General features: G+C 42.8%; 1 protein-coding gene across 4 annotated transcripts in view; it reads left to right on the top strand.

The window, feature by feature from the left end:
• Window positions 1-23,653, top strand: part of PARN (poly(A)-specific ribonuclease) — a 175,195-nt gene extending 151,542 nt beyond the window's left edge. For all 4 annotated transcript variants that reach the window (XM_043914370.1, XM_043914368.1, XM_043914369.1 and 1 more), the window contains 2 exons: window positions 11,017-11,210; window positions 22,650-23,653. In XM_043914370.1, coding sequence (XP_043770305.1) covers window positions 11,017-11,210; window positions 22,650-22,702 — 247 coding nt within the window. In that variant the 3' untranslated portion in view covers window positions 22,703-23,653. The remainder of the gene's footprint in view (window positions 1-11,016; window positions 11,211-22,649) is intronic.
• The last annotated feature ends 797 nt before the right edge of the window (window positions 23,654-24,450 follow it).

Raw genomic sequence — 24,450 nt, 5'->3', positions numbered from 1 at the left:
TACAGTTCTTTGTAAGTACTTCTGCGGAAGAAATGCAGAGACAAAATGTAAGTGTCATTGTGGAATATTCCAATGTGAAATCAGTCGATCTAAAATCTGAATTAGGACAAACGGTATCAATTTTAGCATCAAAACCAAAATCAAGGCAAGCAGACGAAGTATTTTCATCTCTAGAAAAGGAAATGAGTCTATATGAAGCAGTGCGTAGTTTAACACCCAACTTGTACTTGCTTTGGACACACTCGGAATAGTTTGATCAACATCAGCACGACCTGAAAGAATCTCTTCTCCATCTGGAACATTTGTCTTATGAAAAATACTAATGCTTATGTGTTTTAAAATCTCATTTAAGAATAACTTTTAAACACAAAATACTTGTGACATCTTTCTGTTTTTAAATGATATTTATTGGGCATTCATTTAGTGCTAATGTTTTTTTATCAGATTTCTGTATCAGGTGGAGATTTTTTTTACATGTATTGAAATACATGATATTGTCACAGTATATTTGTTCATAATAATAGTAACCTACACATTTATTATATCTTACTTTACCAAAGTAACCCCTGAAACTTCTTTTTCTTTCAAGATTTACTTCCTTATTTATTTAATTTTTGGCTGCATTGGGTCTTTGTTGCTGTGTACAGTCTTTCTCTAGTTGCAGTGAAGAGACTACCATTTGTTGCAGAGCAAGGGCTCCAAACACTTGGGTTTCAGTAGTTGTGGCTCATAGGCTCAGGAGTTGCCTGGAGGCTTGTGGGATCATTCTGGATCAGGGATCAAACCCATGTCCTCTGTATTGGCAAGCAGTTTCCTAACCACTGGACCACCAGGGAAGTCCCTGAAACTTCTTAATGTAACCCTTTCACAGAAGTGATTCAGTGTTTTATGATAACTCATTATTATTTAAAATCATCTAATAAAGTGTGGTGAAAAATATAGAATAATGTGTAATTTGGCAATTCAAATTTCTTGTTCTCAAATCCTAAGATTAATAACTGTCAGGAATTTGGAAAAATTAAAAATCTCTGATGAAAGTGCTGGTAATTCAATAGGCAAAGGTTAATTTTGACAACAAATTGTTCTCAATCAAATGCAAAAAATAAACTTCCACTCTTATAGCCACCATATACCTAATGAAGCTTAAAATGCCTTGCAGGCCTAAATGTAAGAATTAAAATTGTAACACTTCTAGAGATGGAAAAAAAAAGACTTAGTGACCTTATGTTGTGGACTGAATTAAGTTCCCACCCCACCTCTGTATTCATATGATGAAGCCCTAACTCCCAATGAGATGGGATTAGGAGATGGGGCCTTGAGAAGGTGATAAGGATTAGATGAGGTCATGAGAGTGGGGCACCTCATGATGGGATTAGTGCCCTTATAAGAAGAGGAAGACAGAGAGGGGTGGGTCTCTCTTACCATCTCTAAAACATGACAAAAGAAATTAAAGAGCTAAATAAATGAAAACATACTCCCTGTTGATGAATTTGAAGACTGAATATTATTAAGATGTCAGTGATCTACAGATTCAGTGCAGTTTCTTTCAAAAATCTATCTTTGGTAGAAACAGAAAAATCCATCCTAAAATGCTTACAGAATCTCAGGGGATCCTTGATTGCCAAAACAGTCTTGGAAAAAGAAAAGCAAATTTGGAGACCTAACCCTTGCTGATATCAAAACTCACCATGAAGCTACAGTAATCAAAACAGTGTTCTTCTGGCATTCAGACATATACCAATAGTCAGATGATTTTCAACAAGTGTTGTTCCAAGACTATTCAGTGGAGAAGGGACAGTCTTTTGAATAAATGGTGTTGGGTAAACTACATCCACATGAAAAAAATGAAGTTGGACCTTAACGTAACACCATATACAAAAATTAACTCAAACTGGATTAAAAATATATATATATAAACATAGGGGCTAAAACTATAAAACTCTGAGGAGACAACAAAGAAAACATAGGGAGAAGTTTTCATGATATTGCATTTGGCAGTGATTTCTTAGATATGACATGAAAGACACAGGCAACAAAAAGATAAACTGAATGAACTTCATGAAAATTAATAAAAGCTTTTGTGCACTAAAAGACACTACAACACAATGAAAAGGCAGTCCACAGAATGGGAGAAAATATTTTCACACCGTATATCTGATAAGGGATTAATGTCTAGAGTATATAGAGAATTCCTAAAACCCAACAGCAATAAAAATCAGACAACTTGATTCAAACATGAGCAAAGAACTTGCGCAGAAATTTCTCCAAAGAAGGTATTCAAATGACCAACAAGCACATGATTCTCAGTGTCAATAATCTTCGGGGAAATGCACAGCAAAATCATAGTGAGATACCACCTCATATCCATTAGGAAAAATACGAAACTAGAAGATAAGTGTTAACAAAGATAGGAGAATTGGAACTTTGTACACTGTTGGTAGGAATGTAAACTGGTACAGCTGCTGTGAAAAACAATATGATGGTTCCTCAGAAAACTAAAAATAGGTTTGTCGTATGATCCCACCAATTCCTCTTCTTAGTATATACCCAGAAGAATTGAAAGCAGAGTCTTGAAGAGAGATTTGTACAGCCCATGTTGATGGCAGCATTTTCACAGCTAAAGTGTGGAAGCAACCCAAGTGTTTGCTGAGAGATGAATGGATAAGCAAACCATGGTGTGTTCAGTGGACTAAGAGCAGCACTCCCGGGGCTCCTGGTTGCAGTGCTTGTCTTGCTGTGGAGCACGGGCTCTCGGGCATGCAGACTTCGGCAGTTGCAGCACATGGGCTCAGCAGTTGTGGCTCCCAGGCTCTTGAGCACAGGCTCAGTAGTTGTGGCCCACGGGCTTAGTTGCCCCATGGCATGTGGGATCTTTCCAGACCAGGGATCAAACCCGTATCTCCTGCATTGGCAGATGGATTTTTTTTTTTTTTTTTTGCCACTGAGCCACCAGAGATGCCCTATACAATGGGCTTTTATTCAGCCTGAAAAAGGAATGAAATTCTGACCCACGCAACAACATGGATGAACCTTGTTTGACATTGTGCTAAATGAAAAAAAGCCAAATACTATATGGTTCCACTTCTATGAAGTACCTACTAGAGTAGTCAAAATCATAGATAGAGAAGTAAAATGGTGGTTACCAGGGCCTGGGAGGAGAAGGGAATGGGGTATTAATGTTTAATGGGTACAGAGTTTCAGTTGTGCAAAGTGGAAAGAGTTCTGGGAAAGGATGGTGGTGACGGTTGCACAACAATATAAATGTACTTAATTCCACTGAGGCGGTAGTTTTATGTTGTGTGTCTTTTGCCACGATTAAAAAAACTCAGAAAAGCCTTTACACGGATGTGTGTAGTACTCCTATTTATAGTAGCAGACTATTGGAAGCAGCCCAGATGTCCATCAACTGGTAAATGAGTAAATGAATTGCAGTATAGCCATACTATGAAATAATATTATTTAGTAATAAAAGGAATAAAATATCAATCCTTTCAACTGTGTGGCTGGTTCTCAGAGTATTATGCTAAGCATAAGAGTCAAACAGAAGAGACTAAATACTGTATGATTTCATTCATATGTAACCATTAGAACCATTCATATGAACCATTAGAAAAAGCAAAGTTATGGGGACTGCAGGCAGATCAGTGGTTGCTGGGAAGGGAATTGAGTGCACAGTGGCACAAGGAATATTTTTAGAGAAAGGAAAGCCATGTCTATCTTGATTGTTACAGTGCTTACCTGGCTACATACAGTTTCAAAAATTAACCAAACTGGGGACTTCTCTGGTTGGTCCAGTGGCTAAGACTCCACACTCCCAATGCAGGGAGCCCAGGTTCAATCCCTGGTCAGGGAACAAGGTCCCACATGCCACAACTAAGACCCGGTACAGCCAAACAAACAAATAATAAAAATTGACTGAACTGTATACTTAAAATGAGTGAATTTAACTGCATGTAGATAATGCCCTAATTAAAAGTAAAGAGGGGAAATTTTTCCTGAGGCAGTCAGATTTTTGTGGTTTTACAGAAAAAGGCATTTGTAGAAGCTCATAAATGTGACCTTTCTGTTAGCAAACCTTCTTTTGTACTAAAAGGAGGAAGTTAATGGAGATATTCACCCTGGCAGAGTTTGATTTGTAGTTGCTGCATTGTTAACGATGTCTTGTAACAGAATTCTAAGTTTGACCTAAGAGCTATTGTAGCCAGGCCAGCTTATCATTTGCATTCCCCCATATAGACACTAAGAAAGGTTTACTGTTCAGTTTTGACACACCATGTTGTTTCTCTAACATTTTATTTTTTAAATCAATCACCACTTGTTTCATGGATTTAAATGTGCACTTGATATGCATTATAAAGTAGTTCACTTTGTGCATTCTAATTCTGCATGCGAAGTGAGCTCAGACTCATGGGAGGCTGTTTTGCCAGGGTCTCATTCTGACTTTTGACCTTTAAAATCAATCTGTAAAGGACTAGCCTATCAACTTGCATATATTGAGAGTGTCTACACACACACACACACCACTGGGCCATAAAAATGGATAATCAAAAACTTAAAGGCCTTCCTGCCTAAATCTGGTTTTCAGTGTTTAATAAAAACTGTTTTTGATCCAAAACCACTTTAGTTAAGCTATATGGGATACAGTCACAGTTTTTATTTTTAATGGAAGAGTAACAGTTGAGAAAATTTTATATCTGTGTAGATATTTCATACAAATGCATATTTAAATATCTGAACTGTATTAATTTCATACCTATGTGAGGGCTATCTCAGCCAAAATATCCAGTAAACAGTAGCCCCTCCTAGAGAGCAAAGACTTCTTATTTGACAGCAGAAACTGTAGATTAAGAACTGCCATGAAATTAAAAGACGCTTGCTCCTTGGAAGAGAAACTGTGACCATCCTTAAAAGGATGAGATGGTTGGATGGCATCACTGATGTGATGGACGTGAGTTTGAGCAAGCTCTGGGAGTTGGTGATGGATAGGGAAGCCTGGCATGCTGCAGTCCATGGGGTTGCAAAAGAGCGACTGAACTGAACTGGAGATCTCCCCTGGTGATCTAGTGGTTAAGAATCCATCTTCCAATGCAGGGGACACAGGTTTGATCCCTGGTCAGGGATCCCACATACTGCAAGGCCACAACCAAGCCCATGTGCCACAACCACTGAGCTCATGCACTCTAGAGCCTGTTGTTGGCCACTGGAGAGAAGCCCATGCACAGCAACAAAGACCTAGTGAAGCAAAAAAAAAAAATATATGGGGACTTTCCTAGTGGTCCAGTGGTTAAGACTCTTCACTTCCAGTGCCCGGGGCCTTGCTCTGACCCCTCATTGGGGAACTGATATTCCCACATGCTGACGGGTGCTGGAAAAAAAAAAAGAACTAAGAAATGTGTTGTAAATTAATTGGGGAAAATGTTTCTGAAAATGCTTTGTAAAATTAAAAGTCATATAAAAACGGGAACCTCCCAGAGGCAAGGTGCTCACATAGATTTGATGCATAGTAGACTTAGTTTATCAAGAGGAACACTACACATTCATGGGTTTTGTGGGCCAAGAATACCCCAGTGACCTACGATGAGGATATAAATAATGTTTCCAGCAAACACCTGCAAAATCGTCATCTGCAAATTCAGGCTAAAGTTAATGCAGTCAATCCTGATACTCATAGAAAACCTACCTAATGTTGAGGTCCAGTTCTGGCAAAAGTGTATTCTGTATAAAGATACAGAGTGTTAACATCACTCCAAAAAGTTAGCCATCCAGGAGGAAGTTAGCAGCAACATGATCTTTAATCCCTAAATACTCTAAGGGTATTGATATTCTTTAGTGTAACTGTGGTATAGTTATCAACTTCAGTAATTTTACATTGATATAATACAGTAATCTCCTATTCATATTCTAGTTTTATTATTTGATCTAATATTATCTTTATAGCTTTTTTGTCTCTAGTATAAGATCCAGTCTGTGACAATGTGTTGCAACTAATTTTCAGTGTCTCTTTAGTCTCTTTAGTTTTATGACAATGACATTTTTGAAGGACACCAGACCTTCACCCCACTTTTTTTTCAATAAGGTATTTTTTTCATTTGGGTTTGTCTGATGTTTCTTCATGATTACATTCAGGTTATGCATCCTGACTAGAATACTGCAGAAGTGATGCTGTGCCCTTCTCAGGCTGTCAGTCTTGGGAGAGACACTTTAAGATCATGCAGATATCCTGCACTTCATCAAAGCATCTCCTCTGATGTAGCATCTCTTGATATTTTTGCATCAGTCATTCTTCATGTGACGGTTACCGACGGATAATTTGCCAATTCCATCTCTCTCTACCTTTACCATTTCCTACTCAGCATGTAACCAGAATTAAGAGCTCTTCCCTCCTCTCTGTGTCTCTCTCTGTTGTGTGTTGATGCAGACCCATGGGTTCCTGTCTTTTCTCAGTGGTTTAGAATGTACTATTGCCCCCTAAATTACTTGGGTGCTCACATACCTGGTCAGTAGGAGCCCTTTCCACCTGGTTCCTGTGTCCTTGTGACATGCCACCATCACCTCTTGAGCAGTTTCCTACTTTCTTGTGTAGCAAGAGACTCTGGGCTCATTTTGTGCCTCTTTTACCCCAGCCCTGGAATCAAGTTCTTTGAGGAGCCCTTTTTGTTTACAGCGGTGCATGGTGTTAGACATTATAATCTGGACACTACGTGTGCTTGTGACCACTGGAATTTTTTTCCTTCTGTGTTCTTTCAGTGGGCAATACTGGGAAATATGTGCACGGATATATACACATATATGTCATATACATGCATGCACGTAAACATGCACATGTGTACACATACTTTCTTTAGAAATCCCAAGTCCAGGGACTTCCCTGGTGTCCAGTGACTAAGACTCTGTGCTCCCAATGCAGGGGTCCCAGGTTCGATCCTTGATCAGGGAACTAGATCCCACATGTCACAACTAAGAGTTCACATGCTTCAACTGAAGGTCCTTCATGCCACAATGAAAATTGAAGATCCTGTGTTGCAAGCAAATAAATAAATACTTCTTTACAAAGAAAGAAATAGGGAAAATAATAGAAAATAGCCACTAAAAAAAATTTTTTTTTAGATATGCCATGCCAATATTCATATCTCCAGTTTCATTCCATCCCCACAGGGTCCCCCTTGCCGTCTCCCATTCCAATATTTGCATATCTGTCTTCCAACTACATCAATACTTTCAGTAATTTGCTAAGCATTAACGTGTATCCAGACATTTTCAGAATCGCTTCTCTCATTCAACTACAGAAGCAAACCTACTGAAGGGTTCGGGATTTTTTTTTTTAAATTCTACCATCCACCCCAATGTTCCACCCAAGATTGGGAATACAAGTTCATAAATTGCTTGTTTGCACTTTGCTTTTTTTCACCATTTTCACTGGAAATTGTTCCATGTCAGTTCTTTGAGATCATCATTCTTTCTTGTAACTGCTTAGTTACTTTGACTGTACATAGCAGTTTATTCAACCAATTTATAATCGAATTATTTAACCAATTTCCTATACTTAGACATTCGGATATTTGGCAATAAAGTATCCTAATAACAAATAAAGTGGCAATGAGTAATCTTGTATGTAAATATTTTTGCATTGTTGGAGGTATATCTTCTGAATTCCTCCAAGTGGGATTGCTGGCTCAAAGGGTAAACATACATAGTTTTGTTAAATACTGGCACATTTGCTTCTGGAAGAGTTGGACCATTTTTCATTCTCACTAGTGGCGTGTGAGTGCCTATTTCCATAGTCTCACCAACAGAGTATTTCATCAAGCATTTGAATGTTTTTGCCAATCTAATGGTGAGAAACAGTATTTCATTTTATTTTGCATCATGAATGGAATTGAACATCTTTCTGTGTGTATAAGGAGTAATTGAACATTTTTTGTGTGTGTTTAAGGGGCGTGTGTGTGTGGTCTGTCTATCTGTGTGTGTAATGAGCTATTTAGTCATAGTTTTGCTGATTTTCCTATAGAATTTTGGTCTTTTTTTCCTTTAATTTTGAGTTTTACTTGTATACTAGGGACATTAGCCTTTTGTCTGTGATACACTTTACAAATATTTTCTCCTAGTTTCTCATTTGTCTTCACTGTGCCATGCAATGGATTTTTATTTTTAAGTGATCAGATTTATAAATCTTTTATTATATATGGATTGTGAGTCATGGTGAGTCATAATGCCTTTGTCTACACCCAGGTTTTGGAGGAATTCATCCATGTTTTCCTTCGGTACGTGTTTAGGTTCATTTTTCACATTAGATATCTGATCCATTTTAACATTTTTTCTTTTTTGTGGGTGAAGAATGGGTTATCTTTTTCCATTTGTCCCACCACCATTTTTTTGAAAGTTTATTTCTGCCCCAGTAATTTGAATGTGTGAGCTTAGTCACTCAGTTGTATCTGACTCTTTGCAACCATTTGGACTGTAGCCCACCCAACTCCTCTGTCCATGGAACTTTTCAGGCAGGAATACCAGAATGGGTTGCCATTTCTTCCTCCAGGAGAATTTGAATACTACCATTACCAAAAAAAATTTTATTTATTCGACCGCCTCGGGTCTTAATTGCGTCATGCAGGATCTTTTGTCGCGGTGAGCGGGCTCTCTAGTTGTGGCACTTGGGCTTAGTGGCCCCTCAGCATGTGGGAAATTAGTTCCTGGACCAGAGATCGAACCTGTGTCCCCTGCATTGCAAGGCAGATTCTTAACCACTGGACCACGAGGGAAATCCCTGATTACTACCTTTATCATCTGCTAGATTTCTGTGTGCAGTTAGGGATATTTCAGGGCTTTGTATTTCTTGAAGTACCGATGGTTCCATCTGAGTTTTCATTAAACATTTATGTCTCAGAGGCTGTCATGTTCCAGGGTTTACAGCACAGAGGAATATTTAGGCCTCCTACCCCTTTTGAGATGGAGGGATATGGCCTTGTTATCTTCCTTTTTGTGCTTTCTGAATTTTCCAAAATTCCTTGACACCAGCCAAAAATAGTTTTAGTTTTTAAGAAAAATTTAAAGGTATTATCAGTTTTCAAACAGCAAACTTTAGCTTGAATTTTTATTACCCACCTCCCCGCCCCACAAAATACTGCTATTGGTATTCTCCTTTTTCTTCATGTCCCCTCAATAAAAGATGTTTCTGAAAGCTGCAGATAATACAGGTGAAAAGAGGACAGTGGCAGGCCAGCCAGCCCGTCTTAAGAGGCCGTCTGCTCTGGGCTTTTGCTTCCTATGGCTTTTAAGCACCACCACCTTCTTCTTGTGAGTTAGCAAGTGTAAGGTACAGGGAAGCGGGAAGTGCAGGAGTAACATTTCTGAACTTGAATAATTGAGTAGCCTGAGTGCTTTATAGGTAACATTTTTGAAGCAGCGGCGCCCAACCCTTTTTGGCACCAGGGACCAGGTTCATGGAGGACAAACTCTTTCTACTGACTGGGGTGGGTGGTGGTTTCAGGATGATTCTCATAAGGAGCTTGCAACCTAGATCCCTCACATGCACAGTTCACAATGGGTTTCGCTGTCCTATGAGAATCTACTGCCCCCACTGATCCGACAGGAGGCGGAGCTTGGTCGGTAATAGGAGCGATGGGAAGCGGGTGTGAATACAGATGAAACTTGGCTCGCTGGCCCACCGCTCACCTCCTGCCATGCGGCCCAGTTCATCACCCAGTACAGGTCCGTGGTCTGGGGTTGGGGACCCATGTTTTAAAGCACTCAATTCCTAGGGAAGGCTGACCCAGGGCCATGCTCATGTTCTCTCTCACGCTATCCACCCTTCTCTCTGGGCTGGAATGGCCTCCCTTAGGGGGAATGACTGGATTCTTAATACTTTTCATAACATGGGGCTATATAAAAAAAAAAAAAACCTGTAAGACTCATTTAGAGGAGACAGGACTCACATTGGCCATGTGGTCTCTGTTTTTATCAAGTTCTATTTCAGGGAACATACTTTCTTAAGGAAAATCAGGACATGTAATCTGATCTAATTCAACATGTCAAATCCTGTAAAGCTTTAAAAATGAAGCCAGGTTTAATGATAATCTTGACAAATCACTTTTTTGGAATAGAAGAGAATTATATGAAGGTGGGGTATGGTTGTGTCTTTGCGATTCTATGGACTGTAACCTGCCAGGCTCCTCCGTCCATGTGATTTCCCAGGCAAGAATACTGGAGTGGATTGCCATTTTCCTACCCGAGGGATCTTCCCAACCCAAGGATCAAGTCTGTGTCTCCTGCATTGGCAGGCAGACTCTTGACTGCTGAACCACCCAGGAAGCCCCGGAGTATGCCCCTTAAGTATATTCAAATGCACAAGTAGTGTGACCACAGACAGACTCAAGAATTCTCCTGTTCTCCTATGTATCTATTAGGCAGGGATGTAAGTAACAATGCTATTTTGTGATCTAGTGTAATCCATGCGACTGCTTTGTTACGATTGCTGTGCTGTCTGTTGTACTCTTCAGTTAGGGCTGTTGTTTAGCCGTTCAGTCATGTCTGACTCTTTTCTGCCCCATGGAATACAGGGCGCCAAGCCTCCTGTCCTTCACTGTCTCTTGGAGTTTGCTCAGACTCATGTCTATTGAGTCAGGGATGCCATCCAACCATCTCATCCTCTATCGCCCTCTTCTTCTGCCTTCAGTCTTCCCCTGCATCAGGGACTTTCCCAATGAGTCGGCTGTTCGTAACTCTTATCAAAATAAAGACCAGGGATTTTCATTGAAACTTGTTTCTTTTAAACACTTTTAGATTTGTGTCTATCTGTGACAAGGCTGGTACAGAAGATCCCTCTGAATAGGCTTGCTGCAGGTAGAGGTTTAGACTTCAGTTCACAGTGAGGTCTTTGCCTGCACCCCCAGGCAGCAGCTGCCTGCATTGTCTGATTGCTAGTTAAGTGTTAATAGAATTAAGAACGTTAAAATATTTTTATAGGCTTAGTCTTCAGTTCCTCTCGGCACCTTTCATGTTGTTCCTCTATTTGCATTTCAGTCTCACAGCCACCAGCACAGTAGGAAAGAGAAACCTGAGTCCCAGTCGAGCAGAAGCCGGCCTGGAGGCCCGAGTATCGGGGGAGATTTCTGACACTGAGCTTGAGCAGACAGATCCCTGTGCAGAACCTCTCTCAGAGGGAAGGAAAAAGGCCAAGAAACTAAAAAGGATGAAGAAGGACCTTTCTCCGACAGGTTTGTATCGAGTCTGACCAAGGCTCCGGAGCTGAGTCCTCTTCAGTGCTCTAGCAACTCTCATGTGGGGGGAGAAATTACATCAGGGCTTCAGTTGATGGCCAAACCCATGTAGCCCAAAACGGGACCAGATGTTTTTTGGATCATTTTCATTTTAATTTGAGGAATCCCTTAACAGCCCTGGCTCTGGACAGCGTGAGGCTTGGCAGGGGCCTCCTTGTTAAAGATGATCAGTCCATTTTAGTAACCTTCTCCCTCTCCTCCATTGTTTAGAGGTTTCGTGATGTGTATAAAGTCACCTCAGTATTTTAAATGTGTGTGTGAGTTTGTACAGAGCTCAACTCCTACACGTGTTATTTTCAGTAGAATTTTCACTGTTCTAGCCCAACCCCAGACAGCCTGAATTTCTCTTGTAAGCAGAGTTACATAAGAAGCAAAGGAAATGGGAAATGAACACATGTTGTGAACCCACTGTGTGCTAGACAGTGCAGTAGGAGCCTTCTCTCTCCTGGTTGAATTTCATTCTCACGACAGCTCTGACCTAGGAACTCATCCTTGTTTTAGTGATGGAGATGTCTGAGCTCAGAGTGGCAAAGAAATGCGCATGTAGCTAGTAAGAAGCAGAGCAAGGACTTCCTTGGTAGTCCAGTGGTTAAGAATCTGCCTGCCAATGCAGGGGACACGGGTTTGATCTCTGGTGTGGGAAGATCCCACATGCCAGCGGGGACAAGAGACGCCACCACAATGAGAAGTCCATACACTGCAATTAGAGAGTAGTCTCCCCCAACCCCACTGCAGCTAGAGAAAGCCCACACACAGCAGTGAAGACCCAGCACAGCCAAAAAATTAATTAATTAAAAAAAATTTTTTTTAATTAAGTAAGTATAAATAATTTTTTAAAAAGGAGTAGGGAAAAAAACCAAAAGGAGAAAGAGAAGGTGAGCCGAGTCCCACATCCCCTCCGTCCCCCAGACATGCTTTGGAGGCACCAGGAGCTCACCCAGCCGTTTGTGCTCAGACCTTCTGCAGGCCCGAGTGCTAGGCAAGAAAGGGGCTGTGGGGCAGCCAGAGCCTGAGAAAGGCCCTGCCTAGGAGATCCAACCAGAACCTGCTCAGCAAACTGTCACAGTGACAGAAAGGACAGCCGCTGCTGACCAAGTGCTTGTGGAGGGCCCAGCGCTGCCCCTCACACTTGCCTGAAACACTTTCCTTCAAATCTCTGTGGTAGGCATCATGGTCCATTTTACAATGAAGAAAACGGAGGCCTGAGAGAAGGCAGTGTCTTCAGCAAGTGTGTTGGCCAAGCTGGACAGCCACATGTAAATCAGTGACATTGGAAGACTCCCTCACACCATACACAAAAGTAAACTCAAAATGGCTTAAGACTTAAGTGTAAGACATGGCATCATAAAACTCCTAGAAGAGAACATGGGCAAAACGTTATCTGACTTAAGTCTTAGCAATGTTCTCTTAGGTCAGTCTCCCAAGGCAATAGAAACAAAAGCAAAAATGAACAAATGGGGCCTACTCAATCTTACAACCTTTTTACCCTCTGAGACAGTAGGGAAGCTCTTATACAGCAAAGAAAACTATAAACAAATTGAAAAGATAAAATCTATGGAATGGGAGAAAATGTTGCAAACGATGCAATCGACAGAGGCTTAATTTCCAAAATATACATGCAGCTCATGCAAATCAGCAGCAGAAAAGTACACTACCCAATCAACAAATGGGCAAAAGACCTAAGTAGACATTTCTCCAAAGAAGGCATACAGATGAAAAGATGCTAGATATCACTAATTGTTAGAGAAATGCAAATAAAAACTACAATGAGGTATCACCTCACAATGGTCAGAATGGCCATTGTCAAAAAGTCTACAAATAATAAATGTTGTAGAGAGTGTACAAAAAAATTGGTAGGAACGAAAGTTGGTACAGCCACTATGGAGAACAGCATGAAGGTTCCTTTAAAAGCTAAAAATACACTTGCCATGTGATCCAGCAATCTCACTTCTGGACATATATCTGGAGAAAACTAATTCTAAAAGAAACATGCACCTCAGTGTTCATAACCACACTGTGTATGATAACCAAGACATGGAAACAGCCTAAATGTCCGTTGACAGATGAATGGATAAAGATGTGGTACATATATACATGGAATATTACTCAACCGTAAAAAAGAATGAAATAATGCCATTTGCAGCAACATGGATGCGCCTAGAGATTATCATACTAAGCCAAATGTCAGAAAGAGAAAGACAAATACAATATGATATCCCTTCTATGTGGAATCTAAAATACGATACAAATGAGCTTATTTACAAAACAAAAACAGACTCACAGACATAGAAAACAAATTTATGGCTATCAAAGGGGAAAGGGGGCAGGGGAGGGATAAACTAGGAGTCTGAGATTAGCAGATACAAACTGCTATATATAAAATAGATAAACAAGGTCCTAGTGTATAGAATGGGGGGCTATATTCAATATCCTGTAATAAACCATAATGGAAAAGAATATGAAAAACATCTATATGTATATATATAACTGAATCATTTTGCTATAGATCAGAAACTAACACAACATTGTAAATCAACTATACTTCAATTAAAAATTTTTTGAAGGAAGGAGGGAGGAAGGAAAAGAAGAAAAGAGGAAACCGAGGCCTGAAGATTGTGTGACTTGCCCAAGGTCATGGAGCACTTAAGTCAGGCCTGCAAGAAAGTGGATATTTTTAAGTGCAGTTACGTGTTGTCTCCTTGGAATGAGGGGATGCCTGAGAGGGAAGTTAACTCCTCTCCTGTATCTGACTTCGTGACAGTCACCCCCGTTAGTTGGAACCAACAGTCATGTCGAAGGATAGGAGTGGAGCCCTGGAACTTGATTCATACCCAGGCCAAGAATCCATTGTGTTTCAGTTAGTTCCTCTTTTTACATGTGGCTTGATCTGCCTGCAGGGCGTTTTCTGAATCTCATTGATATTAATGAAATCCAAGACAGCAGGAATGTCACAGATGCCTTTTTATGCACTGTGCTGAAGCTGCACTTTAACTGAAAATGTGAGTTCTTAGTTGAAGTCTGGGCTGTGTGTTTTCACTGTCTCCTTGAATCTGTGAGTCTCCCCTCATTTCCCTCCTGTAAGTATTAGAGAAGTTTTTACTCTGTAACATTGTCTTCACCTCTGATGCCCTGATGCCTCTCTCACATGTACCTGCTCCACAGATGTTAGATACTAAATGTTAGCGTGGCTTTCAGAGCTCACCCAGAGCATAACCAGGATCGGGGGGCTTTTCCCTCCTTGGATAGCTTTCCTTCGCTTCTCAATCTCCTGAATATTTTTAATTATCTGTTACTTCTCAGGACAGGATTTTAGGTTTTTTCCCTTCTGTCTCAACACAGTCTCAAAGATATTAAAATACCTAATAATAGATTGCATTAATAGATTAGCTCCTTTTATAACTTTCGTCATATTAAGTGAAAACTTTCTGTGAGTTATTTGGGGTTTTGAATTTATAACACCATTATTTAAATAGTCTCTTTTTCTCTCCCATTGACAGTAAAGCTGTCACTGCCACAAGATTTGAGCTTAAAAAAAAAAAATTTTTTTTAGTTCTTTGTCTGTCCTGCTAAAGAAAAAAGAGAAACATCTTGACAACTTTTAATTGAATCAGATAACTTAAGAGCAATGAGTTTTCTTCTGGAACGCCATTCATTGGGTTAGGTCTTCCAACAGTGCAGGCCTGGAAGTTCCCTGGATCCTCTTTAGCTGGTTTGTTTTAAGCACATAGTCCTAAAAGTATCTGCAGGATGTAGGTCAAAATACCAGGTGCTGGGCCCAGCAGGTCAACCAATTTTGGTTGCTCGGTTACTTTAAGGAGTTCCTAAAATGAACAAGAGAAAAATTGATGTTTTCTAACTGTGGTGCTGAGAAGACTCTTGAGAGTCCCTTACACAGCTAGGAAATCAAGCCAGTCCATCCTAAAGAAAATCAACCCTGAATATTCATTGGCAGGACTGAAGCTAAAGCTGAAGTTCCAATACTTTGTCCACCTGATGTGAAGAGCTGACTCACTGGAAAAGATACTGATGCTGGGAAAGATTGTAGGCAGGAGGAGGAGATGACAGAGGATAAGATGGTTGGATGGTATCATTGACTCAATGGACATGAGTTTGAGCAAGCTACAGGACATAGTGAAGGACAGGGAAGCGTGGCATGCTATAGTCCATGGGGTCACAAAGAGTTGAATGTGCCTGAGCAACTGAACAACAACAAAGTTTTGAGTCTGAAGGGTCTGTGTTAAACTCCCAAAGCTTCAGATTATCCTAGGAGCCCAGAGGTGGAGCTGGATTAGAGTGTTTGGTACAGTGTGGCTCCATTTGTCCTGCAGAGAAGGGTTCTAAGGCATCAAGCTGAGCATCCCCTCCTACTGGGGACAGTATCTTTTTTTTTTTTTTAACTATAAAGTGTTTCATCAGTAGATTTAATGATAAATTCCAGAGAACACACTATTATCACTAGTTTTCTTTTATAACAAGATCAAATGTTGTGGTGGTATATCTGAGTAATTATTATTTTAAATACATCCTTCTCACTATAGATTAACCTTCCATGCAGGGATTTTGTCCTTATACAAATTAGATACTCAATAAATATGTGTTCAATAAATTGAATACATGAAAGCATACAATGTGATAACAGTGTTTGCATGAATTCGTTTTATAAGGCCAGTGATGAAATTCTCAGCCAGAAAAACTCTTTCAGTGCTTTTGCATGCATGCGTACTGAGTCGCTTCAGTCGTGTCCAACTCTTTGTGATGCCATGGACTGTAGCTCGCCAGGCTCCTCTGTCCGTGGGATTCTCCAGGTGAGAGAATACTGGAGTGGGTTGCCGTGCCCTCCTCCAGGGGATCTTCCCAACCCAGGGATCACACCTGCATCTCGGGTGTCTTCTGCGTTGCAGGTGGATCCTTATACCCACTGAGCCACCCGGGGAGTCATCGATGCTTTTGTCTTGGTCCTAGTCTGCATCTTTTGCTCTTACTATCTAATTTCCGTTTCTATGTGGACACTCAAATCCATGATGGCCAAGGCTTTTCTGATATAAATATGCACAGGATACTCCAAATCTTTTTGTACTGAAGTCCCCAAATTCAGCGGGGCCGGTACCTTGCCAGGTGCTCCCATGACTCAGTGGGGTGCATTGGGTGCCCAGAGCACTGCCGGTGAAGGCGTGGGAAACATAGAAGACAGCCTTCCACCAGTAGGAAGTGTTCTGTTTTCCAAGGGGAAAGTAGCAAAAAGTAGGACCATAGGCTATCACGGGGGCTTCCCTGATGACTCAGATGGTAAAGAATCCACCTGCAATGAGGGAGACCTGGGTTCGATCCCCGGGTTGGGAAGATCCCCTGGAGAAGGGAATGGCAACCCACTCCAGTATTCTTGCCTGGGGAATTCCATGGACAGAGGAGCCTGGCAGGCTGCAGTCCGTGGGGTCTCAAAGAGTCAGACACGGCTGAGCAACTAACGCTTTCACTTTTTTTCACAGGATATCATGTACCGTAGCAATTTCTGGCCAACTGATGCTCAAGACATCCCCCTCCCCCCAAAACAGTGTCATTTTTCTTAGTTATACATCTTAATATCAAAGATATACTGAGAGTTAAGTACTGTATGCCTTCCCACAGAACAAAATGACCTAAGTTGCAGAAGAAATGACCATTTAATAGTATATACCAGACATTGTGCTGGGAATGTCCTTTATGATCTAGTCATTATAAAAACTGAGTAAAGTGTAGATGTCACTGTCTCTGATTTATAGAGAGGAAAAAGGCTCAAAGAATCACAGATATGCAAAGTCAAATACAGCTGCTATTGAGGGTGGTGGGGAGGGCTGTCAGAGCCAGAGCAAAGGCCCTGAAGAATATGTGAAGTGTCTCCAAACTTCAGAGGAAGTGAAGGGTTCTTCCCAAAGGTGAATGTTTCTGGCAGCCATTCTAGATCAGAAACAACTACCCACCCAGACTTTATTGTGATAAAGTCATGTGATAAAAATCCAAGATACTCTTCCTTTTTGGAGCTTTTTATCTACATGTCATGTGACTTAGTAAATAATTTTCTCCTGAATGTAGTTGTTTCTATCCTATTTTCAGGAAGCAAATGTATACTATCAGTCCTCCCCCTTTTATACATATTGGAGTTGATGGAGATTGATAATGCTGTCTGCCCTTCTCTGGGGCATTCAAGGTGTATTCTCCATTGGTGCATAAAGGAAACATTTCCATGTGCCGTATGTGCTGGAATCAGCTGTCTCTTAAGAAGTGTTTCTCAGACCGTGTTTGACGGGTGGGTGTCCACAGTGCCCTTGCTCTTGCTGAGGAAGTGAATTCATGTTCCAGTGGCCTGATGCTGGTCGGACTGGCCAGTCTCAAAATACAGACAGACTGTCCTCTAGCCGAGGTTCCCTGTCTAGCGCTGCTAGCGTTCCCAGAGCAGGGCTGGGAGCTGTGGCTGTTCCCGGTGACTTGGTGCCATGTCGTAGCGGCGTCGTTCCGTCTCTTCGCCCCCTTACGTTTAAAACACAGCACGTTAGAGCTTCTCATGTTTGCCAGGAACCAAGAGTTTACTGGAGCTGTGACCAACCTGCTGGTTTTCCCAGCCTCAGCCCTTAGGGTTCACTGTAAAAATGGAGACTCTTCTTGGAGCAGCAGTCTCCTCTTGCTGTTAGAGGCCTCCTGAAGTCAGAAACGCCGTCTGCAGCTCGGGAGCTTTCTGATTCCTCAGTTCAGATGTGGATTTCAGCCTCACTGAGGGGGATGCTGCACTTAAGGGCAGTGTTCTCCCCGAGTGCCCTTTCTCTTTCTCCAGGCAGCCCGCGGGGACTCCCCACACTCCACACAGGGGAGCCCTGCCTTCTTATTGCGGAAACCACCCCATGACCAGGCCCTTTGGAGCGTTTCCTAGTTAAAAACTCCCATATGGCACCCCAGAGGATCTTTCCGTATGAAGAGTTCCACTCTGTAGAAACGATTTGATGGCGGATTTCTGATATGCTGCATAACTTTTCAGATTCACATGAGGGAAGAGCTGCCTTAACTCAGAGTTTCTCCCTTTCAACTCTAATTAGTGAAGTGAAGGGAATATAAAGTTGTGTCTGACTCTTTGAGACCCCATGGACTGTAGCCCGCCAGGCTTCTCAGTCCATGGGATTCTCCAGGCAAGAATGCTGAGTGGGTTGCCATTCCCTTCTCCGGGGGATCTTCCTGACCCACGGAATGAACCTGGGTGTCCTGCATTGCAGGTGGATTCCTTACTGCCTGAACTACCAGGGAAGCCCTCAACTCTTAAGTAGGTGAAAGGCAAATCAGCAGAAACAGTCACCTTTTGTTTCCACTTTTTACTTTCTTTTGTTGTTTTGTTAATAAAAATAATGGGCTCACTATGAAAATCAGTAAAATGAAGGAAAATAGGAGAATATAAAATCCCGCAGTTACTTGGTACTCTGTTAACAAGTATTTCTCTCTACCTGTCGTTTTTATGCATAGTTGGATCATACTCTATATGCTATTTAGTATTTTGTTTTCCCCCATCTAAAAACTCTTGGTCAAATAATTTTAATTATCGGCATAATACTTTATATTAAAATTTGGGGGGGTTTAAAAACACCATTCCTCATATCTTTTGCAGGGTCAGCTTTATTAAGATTCAATTTACATACAGTGAAAGTCATTACTTTGAGGTGTACAGGCTGACGAGTTTTGACAAATGTGTACAGTCATATAAGCATCACTGTGCTCAAGAAATAAAAAGTTATTCTAAAAGATTCCCTTGTGCCCCTTTGCAGTCAGCCCCTCCCCGTCCTTAGATCCTGGCAGCCAATCTGCTTTCTGTCACTGTAATTTTGCCTTTTCCGAGGGTCACTTAAATGGAATCATTCAACAAGTAACCCCTTGGGTCTTGCCCTTAGCGTAACGCCTTTGACGTTTGTCTCTGTTGTTGCCCACGTCACTGGTTCATCCCCTCCTCCTGTGGAGTAACAGTCCACTTTTCAGACGTGTCACTGTTTATCCATTTTGCCTTTTGGCATTTAGGTTGTTAGCGGCTGAGAATCTAGCAGATATAAACATTCTGTGTACGCTTTTATGTGAACTAAGTGTTCGTTTCTTTGGAATAAACACCTGAGGGTGGAGTCGCTGTGTTGCGTGGTAAGCGTGTGTTCGGTTTTATAAGAACCTGGCACAGTGTTCTCCGGGGTACCAGGGCTCAGCGTGACCTTTGTGCCCTTCCTGTAGTGTGGACTGGCATCTCCTACAGCTCTGGTTTGAACTTCCCTAGTGACTAACAGTGTTAAATGTCTTTGTATGTGATTATTTGTCCATTTAAATATCTTCTTTGGTGAAATGAGTGTTTAAATCTCTTGCCTGTTTTTTCATTGGGTTGTTTTATTAAATTTTGAGAGTTCTTATGGATTCAGGATACAAGTCCTGTTGAGTGTTTTACAAATTCTTCTGAACAGTGCTTCTCATTCTCTTAACAGTACCTTTCAATAGTAGATGTTTTACATTTTAATGGAATCCAGTTTATCATTTTTTTCCCTTGAATTATGCCTTTGGTGTCATATGTGAGAAAGCTTTGCTTTACTCAAGATTGCAGAGTTCTCCTCCTAGGTTTTCTTCTAGAAGTTTTCCAGTTTCAGGTTTTACACTTCAATGTACCATCCATTTTGAGTTCACCTTTGTATATGATGCAAGGTACAGTCCATCATAGCAGGAGACAGATGTCCTGAAGTTTCTGTTGAAAAGGAAAAGTCGTTCCTGAGTACTTCTTTGCATTCTACTTACCACACAGGGCCGTGAAAAGCAAGTTCCCTGGAAAACTGACCACAGCTTCTTATCCACTAGCTTTGAGATGGATCCTTCAACAGTCTACAGCTCTCCCTTTCTGGAAGGGGCTAGAATGAGCACCAGCACTAACTTTCAGCTCCCCTCTGGTCTGGGTCTCTTTTAGTTGGTTCACAAAATTCTGGTTGCTCTGTACACATCGTTCTTTCTCAGCAGCTGCACATTTTAGGCAGCTCTCTGACTGCAGGCTGTTGGCTTCCCCGGGAAGTAACCACATCAGTGTTGGGTCACCTTATCCACAAGGAGAAGGGGCTAACGAGCATTCAGAACTGGCTCTGTGCCGGGAACATAACTGAATCATGGAAATCCTCTGAGGCCCAAAGTAGCATCGCCTGCACCGTACAGGTACAGTGGTGAGAGTTGCTCGGATCTTCCAGCCACTGAGACAGTCCCACCACACTTGCCTCTCTCCCCAGCTTTGCTCATCCCCTTGTTTCTCACTTGCTCTTTGCAGAGTCACTCCTGTGTGGTTTCTTTTTGTTTATTTGTTTTTGGCCGCCTCCGGTCTTGGTTGCAGCACGCAGGATCTTCCTTGTGCTTCAGGCTCAGTAGTTGCAGAGCTCAGGCTTAGTTGGAATTGAACCTGTGTTCCCTGCATTGCAAGGTGGATTCTTAACCACCAGGCCACCAGGGAAGTCCTACTTCTGTGTGTGGGGCGGCGGGCCACCAGACTCACATATACTCCCATCCAGGTAAGGGCGGGTGCTATGGTAAGGATGACAGCGCAGTTGCTTTTAGCCACTTATCTTTTTCCCTCTCAGTGTTATTTCGGTCCCCCCCACATTTGGCCTTGTGGCTTTTACCTTTAGAATATCTGGTTGGCTGCTGTATTCTTTCTTTGATATGCGAGTTATAAAAACGCCCTCACTGATGTCAGTTTTCCTCCCTGTCATTCAGTACTGTGTGACTGCGTGGTTGAGAAGGGGGTCAGGCTAGTTTAATCTTATCCTGGGCCGTCTGCAGAATTTAGTTGTTCCCTGGAGGGGACTGTTTGTGTTTTGCTTTGTTTTTCAATAACCCTTACTCCTTTTCTTTCCTTTTTAAGTTTTATGTATTTATTTATTTTTGGCTACACTGGGTCTTCGTTGCTGTGCGAGGGCTTTCTTTAGTTGCAGCGAGCGGTGGGCGGCTCTCTAGTTGCAGTGCGAGGGCTTCTCAATGCAGTGGCTTCTCGTCTTGCCGAGCACAGGCCCTCGGGCACGCGGGCTCAGAAGTTGCAGCTCATGGGCTCAGTTGCCCCACAGCATATGGAATCTTCCTGGACCAGGGATCAAACCCACGTCCCCCACATTGGCAGGCAGATTCTTAACCACTGGCCACCAGGGAAGGCCCACCGTTATTCCTTTTCTAACTGGATCACGGGAATCGGTCACGGGGACCATCTCCTCATCTTCAGTTCTCTGGAGCAGTCCCGGGACACGCATGTTCCATGCAGCTGTGAGACTCCCGACAGAACACTTCAGATGACGTCCCCTCCTGCTCTTCTCATCCTGTCTCTCTGGGTTTTATCTCAGTAAAGGAGGAGAGGGGCGGATTCTCATGCCAGCAGAAATCCTCATGTTATTTCACATGTTTGGACCTAGTTACCTTTAGGCCTTCCTGTCACGGACAGTAACCACCCTCAGCTGAACAAGTGCCCCTCTGTTTTTGAACGTTGCTCTCCACTTCAGGCATCATCACGGACCTCTCCCCTTTTTCAGTCTTGGACTGTTAGCTGGGGCTGGCTTTGCCTGTTTCCCTGCCAACCCTACCTTGGGGCTTAAATAATGCATGCTATCCTGAGTATGGGAGCGCCTGGCCAGCCTCATTTTCCATCATGAACATGCCGTGTCCTGACTTAGTTCCCATGTACCTGGCTGTGGACATCAGTGGTCCAAGCAGTGTCCAATGGTGCTGTTGCAGAAAGTTTCCGAATGAAGAAGGGCTTGTAACTTTGGGGTGAAACTGTGTGTAACAGAAGAGGCTCCTTTAGGCCACGAAGACTGTAGCCAGTGTTGCTGAAATAGGAAAGAGCTACAAGCTGCTTTTGCAGATCTCTTTTGGGATGTCTGAACCCCCACTGGTCAGCTTCCCTCTAGCCACCAGCCCCTGAGACTTCTCGTCTGGTTAACAGTCACTGCAGCACAGAGAAACTCAGCCTCCTGGGCCTTTGGCAGGGATCTCGGTTCTGGGGGGATCTGGACCCCCATCTCAGCCACTTGCTGTAAAATAGGCACATTAGTGCCACTGAACTGGGCTTTTATGAAGATTAAATGAACTAAGTGCCTGGCATGCTGGCTAGCAAAGAATACAGGACTGTGTGCTCACTGGAGGATGCTTAACTCCTGTGAAGTCAGTACAGACGCCCAGGTAGGAGGCACTCCCTGGATCCCGTGGTGATATTTCTGCAGCATGGCCTTTGTATGCCGGGCACCACTCTCCAGTGACAAGACCATCCCAGCCCTGGCCCTGGTCGGCGCTGTCTGGGCAGCTCCTCTTTCTTTCCCCCGCCCGAGGCAGCCCTCTCTTTATTCACCTTCTTTTGTCCTCTCCCACCAGGAAGCATCTCAGACAGCTCGGCCAAGCTCTTCGAAGTCCCCGACACGTGGTAACCAGGACCGGAGTGGAACAACCCCGCTGGTGCTGTTGCCGAGAAGGAAAGAGGCAGCTGGCACGTTTGCAAGCCATAGCGCATTTCACTGAATCCACTGTGGTGTGGGAGGAGCCTGAAACCAAGTGTGTCTCCTGAAAAAACCCCAGTTTTTATTTTCAAGGCCGTGTTCCTTCCTCCTCAGCCTCACGTGTGCTGGCGCTCAGCGTGTTGTCGACTATGTCGTGCGTTGATGATTCACCAGGTCATTAAGGTCATTATTTGTTGCTTATGTGAAACCCTCCAGTCACAGATCTGTGTATGAGAATCCACCCAAAGGGGAAGACCAACCGTGAGACCTGCAGAAAGAGCTGACGTTCTTGTGTGCTGTGACCATGAATTTGGGGTTGAACCTCTCAAGAGGTTCATGCTCAGGCCTGGGTGCAGCCCCAGGGTGTGGTACGGCCTCCCATGAAGACTTCAGTTGTGTCTGCCGGCTTCTCATCATTGCTGCCTGAAACCACGAAACTCCCAAGCTTGTTTTCCTGGTAGGAAGATGTCTACCACCGTCAACACATGCCTTGACCTTTGGGGCATATTTATTTGGAGGTTTTTTGTTTTTTTTCTCCCCCTAAGATGTGAGTTTCTCATGGTGGGGTGTACAAGTGAAAAGTTAATTTCTGTTTTCGCAGGTAGCGCTGCATTCCATGTCTTAGACCAGTGTCTTATCTGTTTGGTGGTATCTGGGGGTGAGGTGGCCAGTGTGCGTACGTGTGCATGTGTGTGAAATCATAACAAATCAACACCGTGTACCAGCCCTTTCTCTGTCGAAACAGATCACAACAGCGACAGAATCCTGTGGATCTGCTTCCTACAGATCATTGTTAGATATTTAACATTTTTGTATCATGGAAATAAAAAAAAATGAAAAATGTATTTCCGAAAGATGAAAATTAAAGAGATTTTCTTAGGATTCTGGGTTTTTTCTTTTCTCTTCTTTTGTAAGTGAATGCCATACTTAATCTCTACATAGATGTACTTCTCTTTAAAGATCACCCCAGAAAAAGCTCTGCAAAGTCAGTAAGCCTGGTATTTTTTTTCTTCTTTTTTCGCTCTCTTAACCTCTAACCCCTTAGACCTGCCTTGATGAGTCAGGCGCCTGGTGCTGGAGGGGAGCCGGTGGTCAGAGGTGTCAGAGAGCTGCATCTTCATGGTGGGAAGGTTCTGAGCAGAGTTCAAGGTCTTGAGGGAATTCAGATTTGTAAGACACTTTCCCCACTTAAGGGCCTCTTGAAATGTCCCAGTTCCCCGAGAGTTTGATAGCCCCCAAGTTACAAACCCAGGCTCCCCTGCTCCTCGACGCCGTCATTGTGCACAGCCCAATGGGAAAGCGTGACGGGAGGGTGAGGAGAGACAGAGGAGCATCTCCAGGAGGATTTAGAGGTGCTGCTGGACCCCGCCGAGTCATTACAGCCCACAGCTAGAAACAGGTGCGCCTGACACTTCTCGTAACAGCATGAACACAGGGCCGACCAGCGCAGGGGGGTGGTTGGTGTGCGTATGGACGTACTTCTGGCCTGATGGGCTGCCTAGCGTGGAGACGCCGAGCGTGGGGTCCCTGGGCCTTTACACCATGCAAGGCCTCAGAGGGAGAGACGGAGGGCTGTTGTTCTCAGGTATGAGATTCTTCACTGTCACCTGAAGCCCAGTTTTTCCTGTTCAAAAAGTGTCACAGACACACAGACACACAGCTTGTGGTCCAGAAGGGTT

This window comes from Cervus elaphus, chromosome 10 (genome assembly GCF_910594005.1).
Source record: "Cervus elaphus chromosome 10, mCerEla1.1, whole genome shotgun sequence".
NCBI classification, from domain to species: domain Eukaryota; kingdom Metazoa; phylum Chordata; class Mammalia; order Artiodactyla; family Cervidae; genus Cervus; species Cervus elaphus.
Note: the sequence above shows the minus strand (reverse complement) of the source record. Positions and strands in the feature narration are given on the sequence as shown.